This window comes from Oncorhynchus mykiss, chromosome 31 (genome assembly GCF_013265735.2).
Source record: "Oncorhynchus mykiss isolate Arlee chromosome 31, USDA_OmykA_1.1, whole genome shotgun sequence".
In the NCBI taxonomy this organism is placed as follows: Eukaryota; Metazoa; Chordata; class Actinopteri; order Salmoniformes; family Salmonidae; genus Oncorhynchus; species Oncorhynchus mykiss.
The window spans coordinates 870,927-895,792 of NC_050571.1; the positions used below are offsets into that span (position 1 = coordinate 870,927).

The 24,866-nt window shown below is 45.9% G+C and overlaps 1 protein-coding gene across 11 annotated transcripts in view; it reads left to right on the plus strand.

Annotated features, from left to right (window-relative positions):
- LOC110516980 (transcriptional regulator ATRX-like) overlaps window positions 1–24,866 on the plus strand; it is a 146,320-nt gene that overhangs the window by 16,331 nt on the left and 105,123 nt on the right. For 10 of the 11 annotated variants that reach the window (XM_036969814.1, XM_036969818.1, XM_036969813.1 and 7 more), the window contains 9 exons: window positions 3,876–3,985; window positions 13,282–13,349; window positions 14,008–14,511; window positions 16,268–17,970; window positions 20,130–20,196; window positions 22,925–23,052; window positions 23,178–23,357; window positions 23,705–23,952; window positions 24,622–24,807. In XM_036969814.1, the coding sequence (XP_036825709.1) occupies window positions 3,876–3,985; window positions 13,282–13,349; window positions 14,008–14,511; window positions 16,268–17,970; window positions 20,130–20,196; window positions 22,925–23,052; window positions 23,178–23,357; window positions 23,705–23,952; window positions 24,622–24,807 (3,194 nt within the window). Of the gene's footprint in view, window positions 1–3,875; window positions 3,986–13,281; window positions 13,350–13,413; window positions 13,658–14,007; window positions 14,512–16,267; window positions 17,971–20,129; window positions 20,197–22,924; window positions 23,053–23,177; window positions 23,358–23,704; window positions 23,953–24,621; window positions 24,808–24,866 lie in introns of those variants that run through there. The other variant, XM_036969824.1, reaches the window with a different exon arrangement.

The window sequence follows — 24,866 nt, forward strand, 5'->3', positions numbered from 1 at the left end:
CTATATAGGGAATATGGCTCTGGTCTAAAGTAGTGCACTATATAGGGAGCCATAGGGTCCTGGTCTAAAGTAGTGCACTATATAGGGAATATGGCTCTGGTCTAAAGTAGTGCACTATATAGGGAATATGGCTCTGGTCTAAAGTAGTGCACTATATAGGGAATATGGCTCTGGTCTAAAGTAGTGCACTATATAGGGAATATGGCTCTGGTCTAAAGTAGTGCACTATATAGGGAATATGGCTCTGGTCTAAAGTAGTGTACTATATAGGGAATATGGCTCTGGTCTAAAGTAGTGCACTATATAGGGAATATGGCTCTGGTCTAAAGTAGTGCACTATATAGGGAGCCATAGGGTCCTGGTCTAAAGTAGTGCACTATATAGGGAATATGGCTCTGGTCTAAAGTAGTGCACTATATAGGGAATATGGCTCTGGTCTAAAGTAGTGTACTATATAGGGAATATGGCTCTGGTCTAAAGTAGTGCACTATATAGGGAATATGGCTCTGGTCTAAAGTAGTGCACTATATAGGGAGCCATAGGGTCCTGGTCTAAAGTAGTGCACTATATAGGGAATATGGTTCTGGTCTAAAGTAGTGCACTATATAGGGAATATGGCTCTGGTCTAAAGTAGTGCACTATATAGGGAATATGGCTCTGGTCTAAAGTAGTGCACTATATAGGGAATATGGCTCTGGTCTAAAGTAGTGCACTATATAGGGAATATGGCTCTGGTCTAAAGTAGTGCACTATATAGGGAATATGGCTCTGGTCTAAAGTAGTGCACTATATAGGGAATATGGCTCTGGTCTAAAGTAGTGCACTATATAGGGAATAGGGCTCTGGTCTAAAGTAGTGCACTATATAGGGAATAGGGCTCTGGTCTAAAGTAGTGCACTATATAGGGAATAGGGCTCTGGTCTAAAGGAGTGCACTATATAGGGAATAGGGTTCCATAGGGCTCTGGTCTAAAGTAGTGCACTATATAGGGAATATGGCTCTGGTCTAAAGTAGTGTACTATATAGGGAATATGGCTCTGGTCTAAAGTAGTGCACTATATAGGGAATAGGGCTCTGGTCTAAAGTAGTGCACTATATAGGGAATAGGGTTCCATAGGGCTCTGGTCTAAAGTAGTGCACTATATAGGGAATATGGCTCTGGTCTAAAGTAGTGTACTATATAGGGAATATGGCTCTGGTCTAAAGTAGTGCACTATATAGGGAATAGGGCTCTGGTCTAAAGTAGTGCACTATATAGGGAATAGGGCTCTGGTCTAAAGGAGTGCACTATATAGGGAATAGGGTTCCATAGGGCTCTGGTCTAAAGTAGTGCACTATATAGGGAATATGGCTCTGGTCTAAAGTAGTGTACTATATAGGGAATATGGCTCTGGTCTAAAGTAGTGTACTATATAGGGAATAGGGCTCTGGTCTAAAGTAGTGTACTATATAGGGAATATGGCTCTGGTCTAAAGTAGTGCACTATATAGGGAATAGGGCTCTGGTCTAAAGTAGTGTACTATATAGGGAATATGGCTCTGGTCTAAAGTAGTGTACTATATAGGGAATATGGCTCTGGTCTAAAGTAGTGCACTATATAGGGAATATGGCTCTGGTCTAAAGTAGTGCACTATATAGGGAATAGGGCTCTGGTCTAAAGTAGTGTACTATATAGGGAATATGGCTCTGGTCTAAAGTAGTGCACTATATAGGGAATATGGCTCTGGTCTAAAGTAGTGCACTATATAGGGAATATGGCTCAGGTCTAAAGTAGTGCACTATATAGGGAATATGGCTCTGGTCTAAAGTAGTGCACTATATAGGGAATATGGCTCTGGTCTAAAGTAGTGCACTATATAGGGAATATGGCTCTGGTCTAAAGTAGTGCACTATATAGGGAATATGGCTCTGGTCTAAAGTAGTGCACTATATAGGGAATATGGCTCTGGTCTAAAGTAGTGCACTATATAGGGAATAGGGCTCTGGTCTAAAGTAGTGCACTATATAGGGAATAGGGCTCTGGTCTAAAGTAGTGCACTATATAGGGAATAGGGCTCTGGTCTAAAGGAGTGCACTATATAGGGAATAGGGTTCCATAGGGCTCTGGTCTAAAGTAGTGCACTATATAGGGAATATGGCTCTGGTCTAAAGTAGTGTACTATATAGGGAATATGGCTCTGGTCTAAAGTAGTGCACTATATAGGGAATAGGGCTCTGGTCTAAAGTAGTGCACTATATAGGGAATAGGGTTCCATAGGGCTCTGGTCTAAAGTAGTGCACTATATAGGGAATATGGCTCTGGTCTAAAGTAGTGTACTATATAGGGAATATGGCTCTGGTCTAAAGTAGTGCACTATATAGGGAGCCACAGGGCTCTGGTCTAAAGTAGTGCACTATATAGGGAATAGGGCTCTGGTCTAAAGTAGTGCACTATATAGGGAATAGGGCTCTGGTCTAAAGGAGTGCACTATATAGGGAATAGGGTTCCATAGGGCTCTGGTCTAAAGTAGTGCACTATATAGGGAATTTGGCTCTGGTCTAAAGTAGTGTACTATATAGGGAATATGGCTCTGGTCTAAAGTAGTGTACTATATAGGGAATAGGGCTCTGGTCTAAAGTAGTGTACTATATAGGGAATATGGCTCTGGTCTAAAGTAGTGCACTATATAGGGAATAGGGCTCTGGTCTAAAGTAGTGTACTATATAGGGAATATGGCTCTGGTCTAAAGTAGTGTACTATATAGGGAATATGGCTCTGGTCTAAAGTAGTGCACTATATAGGGAATATGGCTCTGGTCTAAAGTAGTGCACTATATAGGGAATAGGGCTCTGGTCTAAAGTAGTGTACTATATAGGGAATATGGCTCTGGTCTAAAGTAGTGCACTATATAGGGAATAGGGCTCTGGTCTAAAGTAGTGCACTATATAGGGAATAGGGCTCTGGTCTAAAGTAGTGCACTATATAGGGAATAGGGCTCTGGTCTAAAGTAGTGTACTATATAGGGAATAGGGCTCTGGTCTAAAGTAGTGCACTATATAGGGAGCCACAGGGCTCTGGTCTAAAGTAGTGCACTATATAGGGAATAGGGCTCTGGTCTAAAGTAGTGCACTATATAGGGAGCCATAGGGTCCTGGTCTAAAGTAGTGCACTATATAGGGAATAGGGCTCTGGTCTAAAGTAGTGCACTATATAGGGAATAGGGTTCCATAGAGACCTGGTCTAAAGTAGTGCACTATATAGGGAGCCATAGGGTCCTGGTCTAAAGTAGTGCACTATATAGGGAATAGGGTTCCATAGGGTCCTGGTTTAAAGTAGTGCACTATATAGGGAATAGGGTTCCATAGGGCTCTGGTCTATAGTAGTGTACTATATAGGGAATAGGGCTCTGGTCTAAAGTAGTGCACTATATAGGGAATAGGGTTCCATAGGGCTCTGGTCTAAAGTAGTGCACTATATAGGGAATAGGGTTCCATAGGGCTCTGGTCTAAAGTAGTGCACTATATAGGGAATAAGGCTCTGGTCTAAAGTAGTGCACTATATAGGGAATAGGGCTCTGGTCTAAAGTAGTGCACTATGTAGGGAATAGGGCTCTGGTCAATAGTAGTGCACTATATAGAGAATAGGGCTCTGGTCTATAGTAGTGTACTATATAGGGAATAGGGCTCTGGTCTATAGTAGTGCACTATATAGGGAATAGTCAGATAAACGGTTTGAATCCTCCCATCGTTAAATAAAAGGTTTTGACCAGGAATGTGTCTTCCTACAGCCTAATATCCAGACCCGCTGCCAGTTTAATGAAATCATTCAGTTTGGGATTGATATTGGATGTAAACTAAACATGTTTGTCTCTCGGTCTTCCTCTGTTTATATCCAGATACCACTTTGCAGGAGAGGATAGACTGCACCGCCTGTGGACAGCAGGTCAACCACTTCCAGCGCCACTCAGTGTTTGAGCACCCGATGCTCCATGTGCTCCTCTGCAAGGTAGATACACCTGCAACACCCTCTCTGTCTATTTGTCTCCTATCGGGCTCTACATCTTTCCATCCATCTGTCTGTCTCTCTATCAAATTCTGTCTCTCTGTCTGCCTGTCTGTCTCTCTCTCTGTCTGCCTGTCTCTCTCTGTCTGCCTGTCTGTCTCTCTCTCTGTCTGCCTGTCTCTCTCTCTGTCTGCCTGTCTCTCTCTCTGTCTGCCTGTCTCTCTCTCTGTCTGTCTGCCTGTCTCTCTCTCTGTCTGCCTGTCTCTCTCTGTCTGCCTGTCTGTCTCTCTCTGTCTGCCTGTCTCTCTCTCTCTGTCTGCCTGTCTGTCTCTCTCTCTGTCTGCCTGTCTCTCTCTCTCTGTCTGCCTGTCTGTCTCTCTCTCTGTCTGTCTCTCTCTCTGTCTGCCTGTCTCTCTCTGTCTGCCTGTCTCTCTCTGTCTGCCTGTCTCTCTCTGTCTGCCTGTCTGTCTCTCTCTCTGTCTGCCTGTCTCTCTGTCTGCCTGTCTCTCTCTCTGTCTGTCTGCCTGTCTCTCTCTCTGTCTGCCTGTCTCTCTCTGTCTGCCTGTCTGTCTCTCTCTGTCTGCCTGTCTCTCTCTCTCTGTCTGCCTGTCTGTCTCTCTCTCTGTCTGCCTGTCTCTCTCTCTCTGTCTGCCTGTCTGTCTCTCTCTCTGTCTGTCTCTCTCTCTGTCTGTCTCTCTCTCTGTCTGCCTGTCTCTCTCTGTCTGCCTGTCTCTCTCTGTCTGCCTGTCTCTCTCTGTCTGCCTGTCTGTCTCTCTCTCTGTCTGCCTGTCTCTCTCTCTCTGCCTGTCTTTCTCTCTCTGCCTGTCTCTCTCTCTCTGCCTGTCTCTCTCTCTGTCTGAGCTCCACCATGCTCCTTTAGGGTTGGGCCATATATATATATATGATTCATTTGAATTTATGTTTTTGCGAGATATTCCAAATGCCAATATTGCAAGAATCGTTTTTTTTTTCCTCCATTTTTTTTGTTTGTGTCCGCATGTTCTCATGTCTTTTTGCTCTCGTCTCCTTCCCGTTTACACCAGAGATCTGAATATAATGATGAGATGCTAATGTCCCCTTAACAATGGGAGTCGTCCCAAAGGCGACAAGCTTAGGACCAAAATACGCCCATAGAAACACATTGGGATGATTTTGAACAGATTTGGGCGAGAGTGAAACCTCTCACTTCGTTTCCTCCTCTGTTTACACACACACACCAAGCCCCTCCCCCTGCCACACACACCAAGCCCCTCCCCCTGCCACACACACTAAGCCCCTCCCCCTGCCACACACACCAAGCCCCTGCCCCTGCCACTTACACCAAGCCCCTCCCCTGCCACTCACACCAAGCCCCTGCCCCTGCCACTCACACCAAGCCCCTGCCCCTGCCATTCACACCAAGCCCCTGCCCCTGCCACTCACACCAAGCCCCTGCCCCTGCCACTCACACCAAGCCCCTGCCCCTCACACCAAGCCCCTGCCACTCACACCAAGCCCCTGCCACTCACACCAAGCCCCTGCCACTCACACCAAGCCCCTGCCACTCACACCAAGCCCCTGCCACTCACACCAAGCCCCTGCCACTCACACCAAGCCCCTGCCACTCACACCAAGCCCCTGCCACTCACACCAAGCCCCTGCCACTCACACCAAGCCCCTGCCACTCACACCAAGCCCCTGCCACTCACACCAAGCCCCTGCCACTCACACCAAGCCCCTGCCACTCACACCAAGCCCCTGCCACTCACACCAAGCCCCTGCCACTCACACCAAGCCCCTGCCACTCACACTAAGCCCCTGCCACTCACACTAAGCCCCTGCCACTCACACCAAGCCCCTGCCACTCACACCAAGCCCCTGCCACTCACACTAAGCCCCTGCCACTCACACTAAGCCCCTGCCACTCACACTAAGCCCCTGCCACTCACACCAAGCCCCTGCCACTCACACTAAGCCCCTAAGCCCCCTACATACCTATATAACGTAGGTAGATGACGTAATGACGGTGCGTACCTATATAACGTAGGTAGATGACGAAGCGTACCTATATAACGTAGGTAGATGCCCTACATACCTATATAACGTAGGTAGATGGTGTAATGACGGTACGTACCTATATAACGTAGGTAGATGCCCTACATACCTATATAACGTAGGTAGATGACGTAATGACGGTGCGTACCTATATAGCGTAGGTAGATGACGGTGCGTACCTATATAACGTAGGTAGATGATGGTACGTACCTATATAACGTAGGTAGATGACGGTACGTACCTATATAACGTAGGTAGATGATGGTACGTACCTATATAACGTAGGTAGATGACGGTGCGTACCTATATAACGTAGGTAGATGACGTAATGACGGTGCGTACCTATATAACGTAGGTAGATGACGTAATGACGGTGCGTACCTATATAACGTAGGTAGATGACGTAATGACGGTGCGTACCTATATAACGTAGGTAGATGACGGAGCGTACCTATATAACGTAGGTAGATGCCCTACATACCTATATAACGTAGGTAGATGGTGTAATGACGATACGTACCTATATAACGTAGGTAGATGACGGTACGTACCTATATAACGTAGGTAGATGACGTAATGACGGTGCGTACCTATATAACGTAGGTAGATGACGGTACGTACCTATATAACGTAGGTAGATGGTGTAATGACGGTGCGTACCTATATAACGTAGGTAGATGACCTACATACCTATATAACGTAGGTAGATGACGGTACGTACCTATATAATGTAGGTAGATGACGTAATGACGGTGCGTACCTATATAACGTAGGTAGATGCCCTACATACCTATATAACGTAGGTAGATGACGTAATGACGGTACGTACCTATATAACGTAGGTAGATGCCCTACATACCTATATAACGTAGGTAGATGCCCTACATACCTATATAACGTAGGTAGATGACGGAGCGTACCTATATAACGTAGGTAGATGACGTAATGACGGTACGTACCTATATAACGTAGGTAGATGACGGTACGTACCTATATAACGTAGGTAGATGACGGTGCGTACCTATATAACGTAGGTAGATGGTGTAATGACGGTGCGTACCTATATAACGTAGGTAGATGACGTAATGACGGTGCGTACCTATATAACGTAGGTAGATGCCCTACATACCTATATAACGTAGGTAGATGACGTAATGACGGTACGTACCTATATAACGTAGGTAGATGCCCTACATACCTATATAACGTAGGTAGATGACGTAATGACGGTACGTACCTATATAACGTAGGTAGATGACGGAGCGTACCTATATAACGTAGGTAGATGCCCTACATACCTATATAACGTAGGTAGATGACGTAATGACGGTACGTACCTATATAACGTAGGTAGATGACGGTACGTACCTATATAAAGTAGGTAGATGGTGTAATGACGGTACGTACCTATATAACGTAGGTAGATGCCCTACATACCTATATAACGTAGGTAGATGACGTAATGACGGTGCGTACCTATATAACGTAGGTAGATGACGGAGCGTACCTATATAACGTAGGTAGATGCCCTACATACCTATATAACGTAGGTAGATGGTGTAATGACGGTGCGTACCTATATAACGTAGGTAGATGATGGTACGTACCTATATAACGTAGGTAGATGACGGTACGTACCTATATAACGTAGGTAGATGATGGTACGTACCTATATAACGTAGGTAGATGACGGTGCGTACCTATATAACGTAGGTAGATGACGTAATGACGGTACGTACCTATATAACGTAGGTAGATGACGGTACGTACCTATATAACGTAGGTAGATGACGGTACGTACCTATATAACGTAGGTAGATGACGGTACGTACCTATATAACGTAGGTAGATGCCCTACATACCTATATAACGTAGGTAGATGACGTAATGACGGTACGTACCTATATAACGTAGGTAGATGCCCTACATACCTATATAACGTAGGTAGATGACGTAATGACGGTACGTACCTATATAACGTAGGTAGATGACGGTACGTACCTATATAACGTAGGTAGATGGTGTAATGACGGTACGTACCTATATAACGTAGGTAGATGCCCTACATACCTATATAACGTAGGTAGATGACGTAATGACGGTGCGTATCTATATAACGTAGGTAGATGACGGAGCGTACCTATATAACGTAGGTAGATGCCCTACATACCTATATAACGTAGGTAGATGACGTAATGACGGTGCGTACCTATATAACGTAGGTAGATGACGGTACGTACCTATATAACGTAGGTAGATGGTGTAATGACGGTGCGTACCTATATAACGTAGGTAGATGACCTACATACCTATATAACGTAGGTAGATGCCGGTACGTACCTATATAACGTAGGTAGATGATGGTACGTACCTATATAACGTAGGTAGATGACGGTACGTACCTATATAACGTAGGTAGATGACGTAATGACGGTGCGTACCTATATAACGTAGGTAGATGACGTAATGACGGTGCGTACCTATATAACGTAGGTAGATGACGTAATGACGGTGCGTACCTATATAACGTAGGTAGATGACGGAGAGTACCTATATAACGTAGGTAGATGACGGAGCGTACCTATATAACGTAGGTAGATGCCCTACATACCTATATAACGTAGGTAGATGGTGTAATGACGGTACGTACCTATATAACGTAGGTAGATGACGGTACGTACCTATATAACGTAGGTAGATGACGTAATGACGGTGCGTACCTATATAACGTAGGTAGATGACGGTACGTACCTATATAACGTAGGTAGATGGTGTAATGACGGTGCGTACCTATATAACGTAGGTAGATGACCTACATACCTATATAACGTAGGTAGATGACGGTACGTACCTATATAACGTAGGTAGATGACGTAATGACGGTGCGTACCTATATAACGTAGGTAGATGACGGAGCGTACCTATATAACGTAGGTAGATGACGTAATGACGGTACGTACCTATATAACGTAGGTAGATGACGGTACGTACCTATATAACGTAGGTAGGTGACGGTGCGTACCTATATAACGTAGGTAGATGGTGTAATGACGGTGCGTACCTATATAACGTAGGTAGATGACGTAATGACGGTGCGTACCTATATAACGTAGGTAGATGCCCTACATACCTATATAACGTAGGTAGATGACGTAATGACGGTACGTACCTATATAACGTAGGTAGATGACGGAGCGTACCTATATAACGTAGGTAGATGCCCTACATACCTATATAACGTAGGTAGATGACGTAATGACGGTGCGTACCTATATAACGTAGGTAGATGACGGTACGTACCTATATAGCGTAGGTAGATGACGGTACGTACCTATATAGCGTAGGTAGATGACGGTACGTACCTATATAACGTAGGTAGATGACGGTACGTACCTATATAACGTAGGTAGATGACGTAATGACGGTACGTACCTATATAACGTAGGTAGATGACGGTACGTACCTATATAACATAGGTAGATGCCCTACATACCTATATAACGTAGGTAGATGACGTAATGACGGTACGTACCTATATAACGTAGGTAGATGCCCTACATACCTATATAACGTAGGTAGATGACGTAATGACGGTACGTACCTATATAACGTAGGTAGATGACGGTACGTACCTATATAACGTAGGTAGATGACGTAATGACGGTACGTACCTATATAACGTAGGTAGATGCCCTACATACCTATATAACGTAGGTAGATGACGTAATGACGGTACGTACCTATATAACGTAGGTAGATGCCCTACATACCTATATAACGTAGGTAGATGACGTAATGACGGTACGTACCTATATAACGTAGGTAGATGACGGTACGTACCTATATAACGTAGGTAGATGACGTAATGACGGTACGTACCTATATAACGTAGGTAGATGCCCTACATACCTATATAACGTAGGTAGATGACGTAATGACGGTACGTACCTATATAACGTAGGTAGATGACGGAGCGTACCTATATAACGTAGGTAGATGCCCTACATACCTATATAACGTAGGTAGATGACGTAATGACGGTGCGTACCTATATAACGTAGGTAGATGACGGTACGTACCTATATAACGTAGGTAGATGACGGTACGTACCTATATAGCGTAGGTAGATGACGGTACGTACCTATATAGCGTAGGTAGATGACGGTACGTACCTATATAACGTAGGTAGATGACGGTACGTACCTATATAACGTAGGTAGATGACGTAATGACGGTACGTACCTATATAACGTAGGTAGATGACGGTACGTACCTATATAACGTAGGTAGATGCCCTACATACCTATATAACGTAGGTAGATGACGTAATGACGGTACGTACCTATATAACGTAGGTAGATGCCCTACATACCTATATAACGTAGGTAGATGACGTAATGACGGTACGTACCTATATAACGTAGGTAGATGACGTAATGACGGTGCGTACCTATATAACGTAGGTAGATGACGGTGCGTACCTATATAGCGTAGGTAGATGACGGTACGTACCTATATAGCGTAGGTAGATGATGGTACGTACCTATATAACGTAGGTAGATGACGGTACGTACCTATATAACGTAGGTAGATGACGGTACGTACCTATATAACGTAGGTAGATGACGTAATGACGGTGCGTACCTATATAACGTAGGTAGATGACGGTACGTACCTATATAACGTAGGTAGATGGTGTAATGACGGTACGTACCTATATAACGTAGGTAGATGATGGTACGTACCTATATAACGTAGGTAGATGACGGTACGTACCTATATAACGTAGGTAGATGACGGTGCGTTCCTATATAACGTAGGTAGATGACGGTACGTACCTATATAACGTAATGACGGTACGTACCTATATAACGTAGGTAGATGACGGTACGTACCTATATAACGTAGGTAGATGACGGTGCGTACCTATATAACGTAGGTAGATGGTGTAATGACGGTACGTACCTATATAGCGTAGGTAGATGATGGTACGTACCTATATAACGTAGGTAGATGACGGTACGTACCTATATAACGTAGGTAGATGGTGTAATGACGGTACGTACCTATATAACGTAGGTAGATGACGTAATGACGGTGCGTACCTATATAACGTAGGTAGATGACGTAATGACGGTACGTACCTATATAGCGTAGGTAGATGATGGTACGTACCTATATAACGTAGGTAGATGATGGTACGTACCTATATAACGTAGGTAGATGATGGTACGTACCTATATAACGTAGGTAGATGACGGTACGTACCTATATAACGTAGGTAGATGACGGTGCGTACCTATATAACGTAGGTAGATGATGGTACGTACCTATATAACGTAGTTAGATGACGGTGCGTAAAATGTTGCTCTATACGTTCACACAGCATTCCTGAACTACTAACTGAAGCCCACAATGTCTGCTGTGTGGATCAACCCTCGTTTGAAAGAGTAACAACTCAAAGGCGAAATCCATTAAACTCCAAGATAATGGAATTCATTGCCCTTGACAATCAACCGTTCTCTGTCGTGGGTGGTGTTGGCTTTCGCCGACTGGCCGATCACCGGTACACACTACCAAGTGCGCTATTTTTTCAGATGTTGCTCTACTGGAGTTACACATTAATAGCGTAACGCCGTTTGGGTCTTTGCGTGTCAAAAAAGATACAGTAGCACTGTCAAAGCTGTACTAAAACGTCTGCAAACAAGCAAATACCGGCCACGAACGGTGTGTTTACAATACCGCATTGGTATCAAAGCATCATTTGTTCGACCGCAACTTCTGGGGTAGCTAGCTTTAGCTTAGTACCTAGCTAGCACCAATACAACCGGCCTGATAACAATGACCAGTAGAAATTGTAGTCATTTTTATTATTCTTAGCAATGATTTAGGAATCCTTGTGAGTAATTATTGTTGTATTGCGGTTCGCCAATTGAACTTCAGTTCGTGGAAAGATATGTTATAAGCAGCCAGCTAGCGAGGCTCGACCAGTCTGGGTTCTGTGTTGTTTAGCTAGCCCCAATAAGGATTATGCAAAATAGTGGAATTTGTGTTTTGACTTCAAAATAAAAGTATGTAATTGACAGTGATGCAAATTAATACAAATAGTAGAATTATGCCATACCCTTATTTTGAAGGCTAACCGCAAATTCCACTTGTGGCTAATCTTTTTTTGTGGCTAGCTTCACATAGATTGGTCCAAACCACCATTAATCAAATAAGAACTGTCTTAGATGATGTCACCTAGCTATATAGTCACCTAGCTATATAGTCACCTAGCTATATAGCCACCTAGCTATATAGTCACCTAGCTATATAGTCACCTAGCTATATAGTCACCTAGCTATATAGTCACCTAGCTATATAGTCACCTAGCTATATAGTCACCTAGCTATATAGCCACCTAGCTATATAGCCACCTAGCTATATAGTCACCTAGCTATATAGTCAGACCACCATTAATCTAAATACATTTGGGTTATTTTATGACACCTAGAACATTGTTTGCCTCCATCAGCTAGCTAGCTTTTTTTTATGTCCAGCACCGTAGGTGCGCGAGACAACTTTACCAGCATCATAACCGTATCGATGAATCGCTGTGACACATGAGTGATAATCAATGTGTAGTAACTACATATATTTTTTATGGTTAAATTATTAGATAACGCCTAGATTCATATTCAGGTCCTGATTGGTCAACAAGCAACACGTCAAATAGTGTATATTTTTTTGACACGCAAAGGCCCAAATGGCGTTCCATAGAACGTTCTCCTGGTTGAGAATGAAACGACAAATGAACAACGAGAAACAGCAAGTGAAAGAAGGTTTTTGATGATGTTTTACTGGTAATGGGGACATACGTAAATGACAACAAAATAACTTTGTGGTCAATGTGGTGTGTGTGTGTGTGTGTGTAACCGTTATTTAACTAGGCAAGTCAGTTAAGAACAAATTATTATTTACAAAGACGACCTACACCGGCCAAACCTGGATGACGCTGGGCCGATTGTGCGCCGCCCTATGGGACTCCCAATCACAGCCGGATGTGATACAGCCTGGATTCAAACCAGGGACTGTAGTGACGCCTCTTGCACTGAGATGCAGTGCCTTAGACCGCTGCAACTATTTAACTGTACTAAAATGCTTCAAAGGCTGCTAAAATGTTAAATATCGGTTATCGGTATTGTTTTATTTTGGCAAGGACAATATCGGTATCAGCCAACAACGTAATATCTGTGCATCACTGTTGTTTCCTCTCCCTTTAGTCGTGTTATAAGTATTACACCAGCGATGACATCAATAAAGACGAGGACGGCATGGACGAACAGTGCAGGTAGGTCCCCTCACAAAACACAGAAACATGGACAAACAGTGCAGGTAGGTCCCCTCACAGAACACAGAAACATGGACAAACAGTGCAGGTAGGTCCCCTCACAGAACACAGAAACATGGACAAACAGTGCAGGTAGGTCCCCTCACAGAACACAGAAACATGGACGAACAGTGCAGGTAGGTCCCCTCACAGAACACAGAAACATGGACGAACAGTGCAGGTAGGTCCCCTCACAAAACACAGAAACATGGACAAACAGTGCAGGTAGGTCGCCTCACAGAACACAGAAACATGGACGAACAGTGCAGGTAGGTCCCCTCACAGAACACAGAAACATGGACAAACAGTGCAGGTAGGTCCCCTCAAACGGTCGCTATTGTTCTAGCTGCCGTAAGGTCCCTGTTCTACTGCTTGAGTGTCGCCACCTCTTGTACAATATTGGCTCTTGATTATGAGTACCTACTTTCGAAGAGTCCCGGCACCTATTTTAGTCCACGCCAGGGGCTACGTCCCAACTGCCACCCTATTTCCTATATAGTGCACTATTTTTGTCATTTTTTAGAATGATTCATTACTTCCCAACAACAGCTGCAAATCCCAATTAAGATACGTCACGTTTTGAAGTTGACTTTCCTCGCTATCTTAACTACGCCCCAAGGTGGTGTGCTGAAGGTGGCAACCTGATCTGCTGTGACTACTGCCACAACGCCTTCTGTAAGAAGTGCATCCTGCGTAACCTGGGGCGCAAGGAGCTGTCCATGATCACCGACGAGGACAGTAAATGGTCCTGCTACATCTGCAGCCCTCAGCCTCTCTCAGACATCGCCGCCAACTGCTCCAACATCTTGACCAAGCTGGAGAGCTTCTGGCGCACGGGACGCAAGAAAGAGAGGAAGGAGGTGAAGGGGCACAGTAAGGGTAAAGGTCACCACCACCATGGTAAAGCTGTGGTGAACGGTAAGGAACATTCAGACGGGTCAGGGACCCTCACCTTCTCCTATAAGACCCTGAAGGTCCCCAAGGAGCTGGTGAAGAGGACCAAGAAGCTGATTGAGACGACCACAGGGCTCAACAGCACGTTCATCCATTTCATCCAGCAGGCTGAGGAGGAGCAGGGAGCAGGAGGAGGTGGCAGCGGGACCAGACACCTCAAGGCCTTCAGGTATCCTAACACATGTTAATATTATGACTGCTACAAAGTACAGTGCCTTGCGAAAGTATTCGGCCCCCTTGAACTTTGCGACCTTTTGCCACATTTCAGGCTTCAAACATAAAGATATAAAACTGTATTTTTTTGTGAAGAATCAACAACAAGTGGGACACAATCATGAAGTGGAACGACATTTATTGGATATTTCAAACTTTTTTAACAAATCAAAAACTGAAAAATTGGGCGTGCAAAATTATTCAGCCCCCTTAAGTTAATACTTTGTAGCGCCACCTTTTGCTGCGATTACAGCTATAAGTCGCTTGGGGTATGTCTCTATCAGTTTTGCACATCGAGAGACTGAAATGTTTTCCCATTCCTCCTTGCAAAACAGCTCGAGCTCAGTGAGGTTGGATGGAGAGCATTTGTGAACAGCAGTTTTCAGTTCTTTCCACAGATTCTCAATTGGATTCAGGTCTGGACTTTGACTTGGCCATTCTAACACCTGGATATGTTTATTTTTGAACCATTCCATTGTAGATTTTGCTTTATGTTTTGGATCATTGTCTTGTTGTAAGACAAATCTCCGTCCCAGTCTCAGGTCTTTTGCAGACTCCATCAGGTTTTCTTCCAGAATGGTCCTGTATTTGGCTCCACCCATCTTCCCATCAATTTTAACCATCTTCCCTGTCCCTGCTGAAGAAAAGCAGGCCCAAACCATGATGCTGCCACCACCATGTTTGACAGTGGGGATGATGTGTTCAGGGTGATGAGCTGTGTTGCTTTTACGCCAAACATAACATTTTGCATTGTTGCCAAAAAGTTCAATTTTGGTTTCATCTGACCAGAGCACCTTCTTCCACATGTTTGGTGTGTCTCCCAGGTGGCTTGTGGCTTGTGGCAAACTTTAAACAACACTTTTTATGGATATCTTTAAGAAATGGCTTTCTTCTTGCCACTCTTCCATAAAGGCCAGATTTGTGCAATATACTGATTGTTGTCCTATGGACAGAGTCTCCCACCTCAGCTGTAGATCTCTGCAGTTCATCCAGAGTGATCATGGGCCTCTTGGCTGCATCTCTGATCAGTCTTCTCCTTGTATGAGCTGAAAGTTTAGAGGGACGGCCAGGTCTTGGTAGATTTGCAGTGGTCTGATACTCCTTCCATTTCAATATTATCGCTTGCACAGTGCTCCTTGGGATGTTTTTAAAGATTGGGAAATCTTTTTGTATCCAATTCCGGCTTTAAACTTCTTCACAACAGTATCTCGGACCTGCCTGGTGTGTTCCTTGTTCTTCATGATGCTCTCTGCGCTTTTAACGGACCTCTGAGACTATCACAGTGCAGGTGCATTTATACGGAGACTTGATTACACACAGGTGGATTGTATTTATCATCATTAGTCATTTAGGTCAACATTGGATCATTCAGAGATCCTCACTGAACTTCTGGAGAGAGTTTGCTGCACTGAAAGTAAAGGGGCTGAATAATTTTGCACGCCCAATTTTTGATTTGTTAAAAAAGTTTGAAATATCCAATAAATGTCGTTCCACTTCATGATTGTGTCCCACTTGTTGTTGATTCTTCACAAGAATACAGTTAAAAATACAGTTTTATATCTTTATGTTTGAAGCCTGAAATGTGGCAAAAGGTCGCAAAGTTCAAGGGGGCCGAATACTTTCGCAAGGCACTGTAAGTGAGGCAACCCAATTCTGTTCTTTTGCCTAATCTATCCATTCATCCATCTATCTCTCTCTCTCTCTCTCTCTAGGTCTGTTCTGGCTGATCTGAAGAAGGCCCATGCTGCCCTAGAGGAGGACTTGGAGTCACAGTTCACTTCCCAGGACCAGGGGATGCAGAACGGGGATGCTGTTTCCAACACCGACGGCCATGATTGCCACGATCAGATTGACATGGTTGAGGATGGACAGGAGGCAGAAGAGGATAAAAAGGTCGACACTGAGGATGGGGAGGAGCTAGAGGAGGATGGCGGCTTGTCAGAGGACGCAGAGATGGAGCGGAGCCCCGCCCCCGCGCCTCAGGACCACTCAGACACAGAGACAGACAGCCAGGCCAAAGACCAGACAGCAGTGAAAGTGGAGGGGGAGGAGGAAGAAGAAGAAGAAGAGGAGGAGGATGGAGAGGAGGAGGAGGGTGACCGGGATAAAGACATTGTGTCCGTCGGGCCGGCCGTCCCTGACGAGCTCTTCCAAATGGTAGAGAGTCTGGCGGACTCCACAGGGTTAACGCCCGGCAACGACGCCATGGAAACCACCGCTGCTAGCCAATCCGAGAGCCCCGCCGCCGGCTCAAACAGGAAGTCACTTGAAACCTATAAGGGGAAGGCCATGCCCAAGGTGAAGAACCTGATCGTGAAGCTGACGCCTGTTCCAGTGGTTACCACACGCACCTCCAGGTCTAAGAGTAAGGATGGAGGGAAGGAGAGGAGTAAGGAGAAGGAGAGGAGTAATGAGAAGGAGAGGAGTAAGGATGGAGGGAAGGAGAGGAGTAAGGATGGAGGGAAGGAGAGGAGTAAGGATGGAGGGAAGCAGAGGCGTAAGGATGGAGGGAGGGAGAAGAGTAAGGAGGAGGTGGAGGAAGGTGGGGGCTCTGAGGAGGACAGCCGCCGCTCCAGCCGCACAAAGACCACACCCCTCAGGAAGTCACCGGACGAGAAGAACAAGCTGGCCGAATCCTCTCCGGAGAACAGCGACTCAGAGGGCAAGAGTCCCAGCAGGCTGAAGAATAGAACCAAAGGCAGCTCGGAGAAGGAATGTGAGAAGGAGGAGGAGGAGCAGCAGAGAAATGCCTCCTCCAAGGTGACCGCTGACCCTTCTAAACAAGAAGTGGACTCTGACGAGGTTCTGGACATCCTGCTCCAGACTGCAGCGGCGGAACACAGCTCGGACGAGGATGCGCATCAGGACGCCGATGGTAACCAGGGCAACAGGAGCTTCAAAAGGTGCCTGTTCAAACTCAGCAAGAAAGATGGAGAGGAGGAGGAGAATGACAAGGTGAAGACTGACAAGAAGCTGGCGGCCAAACGCAAACTGAAAGCTGACGATTCAGACAACTCAGAGTCCGACTCAGACGAAGACGCGAAGAAGAAGAAGAAGTCCTCCACAGCTTCTGCCAAAAAGACATCCAAGAAGAAGGGCTCGGGCGGCTCCTCTAACTCCGACTCGGACCTGGAGAAGGAGATGAATGGACTCAGCAAACTGGCGACGGGGAAACGGAGGAGCAGCCGTGTGAAGAAAGAAAGAGAGGAGAAGGAGAACAAGGGCGGAGATCGGAGGCGGTCGTACGAACTCAAACGCAAAGCCAGAAGTAGAGGAGCCAAGCAGCAAGATTCATCGTCTGATGACGAGGAGGAGGGAGGAGGGTCTGGAGAGGAGAGTGGAGACCAGCAGAAGATTAAACCCATCGTGGAGGAGACGTTGGTAGCAGGGAGGGGAACCTTCCACCAGTCCTCAGGTGAGTAGAGCTGTTGTTTCTGAAAGCGGTATATTGAGCTCTCCGTTTCTACAAGGCAGACGACACTGTGTTGTCAATACAACTCGACCTAAACTCCACTGATTTAACACCTGACCTCTGCAGTGTTTTCCACAAGTACATAGAGTAGCCAGCCAGGCACCCCCGGGCTGTGAGGCTTGACCCCTGGGGTGTGAGGCTTGACCCCTGGGGTGTGAGGCTTGACCTCCAGGATTTGACATTTTTTGGCCAAAGAGTTTATTTCTGAAGATTCCATCCGAAATAGACAGTGAAATTATTTGATACCTTATCGAGTTTACCTCCCAGATTGGAAACATTAGTTGTGGTTTTGTGTAGAACAGGGCTCTCCAACCTTTATTCCACGAGAGATACCCTCCTGTAGGTTGTAACTCGAACCTCAGTTGTAACCTAACAGGATTCAGTTTATCAACCAGTTCATTATTAGTCAGTTGCGCTAGATTAGGGTTTGAGTGTGAACCTACAGGCCTGTAGCTCTCCAGGAACAGAGATAGAGAGCTCTGGTAACGAAAGACTACAATTTAAATGAATTGAATGAATTCAGCTTATTGTTAGTTGTTTTGAATATGATCTGGGCCTATATGGTCAGGATTATTTTCTAAATGCGACTCAATTAAACCTGTCTTCTCTTGAGTTTAAGTGTCTTTAAAGTGTTACTACAATATATGAATTAGCCCAATAATGTTTGTTCTTTAAACTATGTATTAAATTAGAAATTAAGTAGCCCACATCATAAAAATAAAAAAAAATGTCCACAACAATGAACCTCATCAGGAGACCGCTTTGATATCTGGGAAAAACCGGATCCATTAAAATGTTTGGGTGTTGGCCTCAAATTCAATGGCGCGCCTAGCAAGAGGCTGTTTATGGTGAATCTGGCAAGAGGCTGTTTAGCGGCGAGCCTAGCGAGAGGCTGTTTAGCGGCGAGCCTGGCGAGAGGCTGTTTAGCGGCGAGCCTGGCGGGGGGCTGTTTAGCGGCGAGCCTGGCGGGGGGCTGTTTAGCGGCGAGCCTGGCGGGGGGCTGTTTAGCGGCGAGCCTGGCGGGGGGCTGTTTAGCGGCGAGCCTGGCGGGGGGCTGTTTAGCGGCGAGCCTGGCGGGGGGCTGTTTAGCGGCGAGCCTGGCGGGGGGCTGTTTAGCGGCGAGGCTGTTTAGCGGCGAGCCTGGCGGGGGGCTGTTTAGCGGCGAGCCTGGCGGGGGGCTGTTTAGCGGCGAGCCTGGCGGGGGGCTGTTTAGCGGCGAGCCTGGCGGGGGGCTGTTTAGCGGCGAGGCTGTTTAGCGGCGAGGCTGTTTAGCGGCGAGCCTAGCGAGAGGCTGTTTAGCGGCGAGCCTAGCGAGAGGCTGTTTAGCGGCGAGGCTGTTTAGCGGCGAGGCTGTTTAGCGGCGAGGCTGTTTAGCGGCGAGGCTGTTTAGCGGCGAGCCTAGCGAGAGGCTGTTTAGCGGCGAGCCTAGCGAGAGCCTGTTTAGCGGCGAGCCTGTTTAGCGGCGAGGCTGTTTAGCGGCGAGGCTGTTTAGCGGCGAGGCTGTTTAGCGGCGAGGCTGTTTAGCGGCGAGCCTAGCAATACCATGGACATATAACGACGTTGCATGATTTATAAACGGCAAAGGCGTATAGGAGATCAACTTTATTCAGTTCTACACCTTTTATAAAATAGTCAACACTTGCTGGTCAGTTGTCAAAGCACAGTAAACAGACTACCGTAACGCCGTGACTCCGCGTGGCTTGCTATGTGAAAGGTACAAAGAAAATAAATGTGCCAGAAAACAATTAGGCCAAGTGGATTTTCACTTGTCATGACCATTTACGTTACATTCTAATTCACCAGCTCTGTAAGGAAATTAAACTGCAACCACAGTGTGCAGAAATTGTACCTGGGGGCGGGACGTGTTACCTGGGGGCGGGACGTGTCATCTCTCGCTTTGTGAAGGACAGGACTATCCTATCAATAGATGGCTAGCAGATGCATATTATTCTATATAGCTGGAGACGGTCCGACAGACTGGCAAACTAAGACTTTTAAATGAAAAGTATCCTAGTTTATCTGAAGTGGAAAATGTAACTGACATCCGTCTCTTATGGGAAAACACGGTCTCTAACCCTTGACCCTTCTCTGTGTGTCTGAAGGAGATGAAGGTAACCATGACGCTTCCCAGATGGCCGATGAGGAGGACGATGATGATCCTGAGAACAGGTATTTAAAAGTATTTTAATTCAAGACAAACCAAATATGTCCTGAACTGCATGCTTCTCAACCAGCTGACGAACATCCTTCAATCCTTTTTCTTATTTCCTTACGGGATGGCTGCTGTTTTACGGGCTCCTAACCAGTTGTTTTATTTTGTGTTTTTTCACATTGTAACTTATTTTGTACATAATGTTGCTGCTACTTTCTCTTATGATCGAAATGAGCTTCTGGATATCAGAACAGCGATTCCATTCCTCGACTGGACAAAGACTTTTTAATGAGTCCGACGTAAAGGATGTACTGCTTTTCTGTGAACGGGTCCAAATCCTCGTAACTCGTGTTAAGAAAATATGTAGGTACAGGGGGTGGAGATCTGGGTGCCTTGTGAGAATTTGTCTGCGAGTGGTTAACCTCCTCTACCATCTTTCCTATTGGCCAACGTGTAATCACTGGAGAATAAACTGGATGAGCTCCGTTCGAGACTATCCTACCAACGGGACATTCAAAACTGTAATATCTTATGTTTCACAGAGTCGTGGCTCAACGACGAGATGGATAATATACAGTTGGCTGGGTTTTCCGTGCATCGGCAGGACAGAATAGCTAAGCCCGGCAAGACGAGGGTGGTGTGTATTTGTCAACAGCTAGTGAAAGATGTCTAAAATTAAAGAAGTCTTGAGGTATTGCTCGCCTGAGGTAGAGTACCTCATGATAAGCTGTAGACCACACTATCTACCAAGAGTTTTGATCTATATTTTTCGTAGCCGTTTATTTACCACCACAAACCGATGCTGGCACTAAGACTGCACTCGATGAGTTGTATAAGGCCGATAGCAAACAAGAATATGCTGTGCTCCTGGTGGCTGGGTACTTTAACCTGTTGGTACTCGGGGGCAGTATTTTCATTTTTGGAAAAATAACGTTCCCAAATTAAACGGGATATTTTGTCAGGACAATATGCTAGAATATGCATATAATTGACAGCTTAGGATAGAAAACACTCTAAAGTTTACAAAACTGTAAAAATATTGTCTGTGAGTATAACAGAACTGATGTTACAGGCGAAAGCCTGAGAAAAATCCAATCTGGAAGTGACTCATCTTTTGAAAGCCCTGCGTTCCGATGCGTCCCTATTGAGCTGTGAATGCCCTATCAACCAGATTACGCTTTCTACGTATTCCCCAAGGTGTCTACAGCATTGTGACGTAGTTTTACGCATTTATGTTGAAAAATACCCGTAGGCGGCCACATTGCGCAAGTGGTCACATGAGGCTCCCAGAGAAATTCTTGCGTAAAATACAGAGGTAGCCATTACTCCAATCGCTTCTACTGAGAAACCAATTGTCCCGGTTGATATATTATCGAATAGATATTTGAAAAACACCTTGAGGATTGATTATAAACAACGTTTGCCATGTTTCTGTCGATATTATGGAGCTAATTTGGAATATTTTTTGGCGTTGTCGTGACCGCAATTTCTGGTCGATTTCTCAGCCAAACGGAGCTATTTTGCCTACAAAAATAATATTTTTAACGTTGGCTATCTACCTGGGAGTCTCGTGAGTGAAAACATCCGAAGTTCATCAAAGGTAAACGATTTCATTTGATTGCTTTTCTGATTTTCGTGACAACGTTGCCTGCTGCTAGCAAGGCATAATGCTATGCTAGGCTATCGATAAACGTACACAAATGCTTGTCTAGCTTTGGCTGTAAAGCATATTTTGAAAATCTGAGATGACAGGTTGATTAACAAAAGGCTAAGCTGTGTTCCAATATATTTCACTTGTGATTTTCATGAACAGGAATATTTTCTAGGAAGATGTATGTCCGTTGCGTTATGCTAATTAGTGTCAGATGATGACAACGGTACCATTCACGGGATGGGGTGTCACTAGAAGTTAAACTCTAGACCACCTTTACTCCACATACAAAGCTCTCCCCCGCCCTCCATTTGGCAAATCTGACCATAATTCTATCCTCCTGATTCCTGCTTACAAGCAAAAACTAAAGCAGGAAGTACCAGTGACTTGCTCATTACGGAAGTGTTCAGATGACGCGAATGCTACGCTAGAGGACTGTTTTCCAGGATTCATCCAATGGGATTGAGGAGTATACCAACTCAGTCAATAAGTGCATTGACGACGCCGTCCCCACAGTGACCGTACGTACATATCCCAACCAGAAGCCATGTATTACAGGCATCATCCGCACTGAGCTAAAGGCTGGAGCTGCCGCTTTCAAGGACGCCTATATGAAATCCCGCTATGCCCTCAGACAAACCATCAAACACGTAAAGCTTCAATACAGGACTAAGATTGAATCCAACTACACCGGCTCTGATACTCGTCGGATGTTGCAGGGCTTGCAAACAATTTACAACTACAGTGGGGAACCCAGCCGCGATCTGCCCAGTGACGTGAGCCTACCAGACGGGCTTGATGCATTTTATGTTCTCTTCGAGGCAGATCTCCGTAGCTAATATTATCTATGCATAAACACTTTACCCCTACCTTCTGGTACAAATTACATCAACTAACCTGTACCCCTGCATATTGACTCGGTACCGGCACCCCCTGTATATAGCCTCGTTATAATTGTTTTTTTATAGTAAATATCTTAACTCTATTTCTTGAATTGCATTGTTTGTTAAGGGCTTGTAAGTAAGCATTTCACTACACCTGTTTTATTCGGAGCATGTGACAAATAACATTGATTTAAATTTCTTCCTCAATAGAATTGCCAAGAAGATGCTGCTGGCCCAGATCAAGGCTAACTACTCTTCAGGAGCAGAGGAGAGCTCTGACGAGGACGGAGAAGAGAAGGAACAGAAGAAGGGGAAGGGAGGAGAGGAGCAGGAGGAGGGTGAGCGACATTCACTTTTTCATTTCATACTCGTTGATACAGTGATTCTGCAGTGCCTCTTTCCACCACTAATGGTTTATGTCAGTAGACTAGATGTAGAAATAACTGCTTGTTCCCCTCAACAGACGATGACGATGAGGATGAAGGGGGCTCTGGCTCTGATGTGGACGTGAAGACGAGTGTGGGGCGTCGCCACCGGCTGCTCCGCCACAAACTGACGCTGTACAAAGTGGAGTCGGGAGAGGAGAAGGAGAAACCAGCCAGCAAGGGGAAGAAGAAGGAGACCAAGAGGACCAGACGGAAAGGTACGAGGGCTGTCTGGTTGGCTGGCCTGGTCTCTAGCTGGCCTGGCCTCTAGCTGGCCTGGTCTCTAGCTGGCCTGGTCTCTAGCTGGCCTGGTCTCTAGCTGGCCTGGTCTCTAGCTGGCCTGGTCTCTAGCTGGCCTGGTCTCTAGCTGGCCTGGTCTTTCTAGGCCTGTGTATTAACACCTTTGGAACAGAATAGAAGTCCTACTCTGCAAACTGTTTTCAATCAACTCTACCTCCCGCCTTTCTCTCTATCCTCCTTTTTCTCCCTCTCTTCTCTTTCTTTCTCCTTCTCCCCTCTCCCTGTCTTTTCTTCTCCTCCCCTCTTCCTCCCTCCACCTCTCCAGTGGGTAGTGATGACTCAGCAGACTCAGACTTTAAGGAGTCAGCTAGCAGCAGTGAGTCAGGAGTTAGTGAGGAGATCAGTGAGAAGGAATCGTCGTCAGAGGAGGAGTCGGAGTCTGAGAAGGAAGGCAGTAGACACAGGAGGACCACGCGCTCCTCCAAGAAGAAGAAGAAGAAGGAGGAGAGGAGCTACGCCCAGAAGAAGAAACGGCGCCGCATCAAGGCCCAGGATTCTTCATCTGACGACAAGGTATAGGGAGGCAGGGTAGCCTAGTGGTTAGAGTGGAGGGGCGGCATGGTAGCCTAGTGGTTAGAGTGGAGGGGTGGCAGGGTAGCCTAGTGGTTAGAGTGGAGGGGAGGCAGGGTAGCCTAGTGGTTAGAGTGGAGGGGTGGCAGGGTAGCCTAGTGGTTAGAGTGGAGGGGTGGCAGGGTAGCCTAGTGGTTAGAGTGGAGGGGCGGCAGGGTGGCCTAGTGGTTAGAGTGGAGGGGCGGCAGGGTAGCCTAGTGGTTAGAGTGGAGGGGTGGCAGGGTGGCCTAGTGGTTAGAGTGGAGTGGTGGCAGGGTAGCCTAGTGGTTAGAGTGGAGGGGTGGCAGGGTAGCCTAGTGGTTAGAGTGGAGGGGTGGCAGGGTAGCCTAGTGGTTAGAGTGGAGGGGTGGCAGGGTAGCCTAGTGGTTAGAGTGGAGGGGAGGCAGGGTAGCCTAGTGGTTAGAGTGGAGGCCCAGGATTCTTCATCTGACGACAAGGTATAGGGAAGGAGAGGATTTTCAATTCTATATTTGTGAATTTGGTCTGGAATTCATTGATTTGGCGATGTTTGATTGTTACCACATCATAGGTCACACACAATGTGTGATTTGGATTGGTCAGTTGACCCCTGGGGGTTGAAGTTGAGAGGTTAACCCTCATTCTCTCCTCCAGAGCGGGTCAGGAGAGGACGGCTCGGGGAAGGAGGATGGAGACACTCCTAAAGGACAGAGGAAGAAGATCAGAAAAATCCTCAAGGACGACAAGCTGAGGACGGAAACGAGGGATGCCCTGAAGGAGGAGGAGGAGAGGAGGAGACGCATCGCTGAGAGGGAGCAGCTCAGGGAGAAACTCAGAGAGGTAAAAAGTCAACTGTCTGTGCGCTGTTGTCATGGCATCTGCTAATGGGATGGAAATGA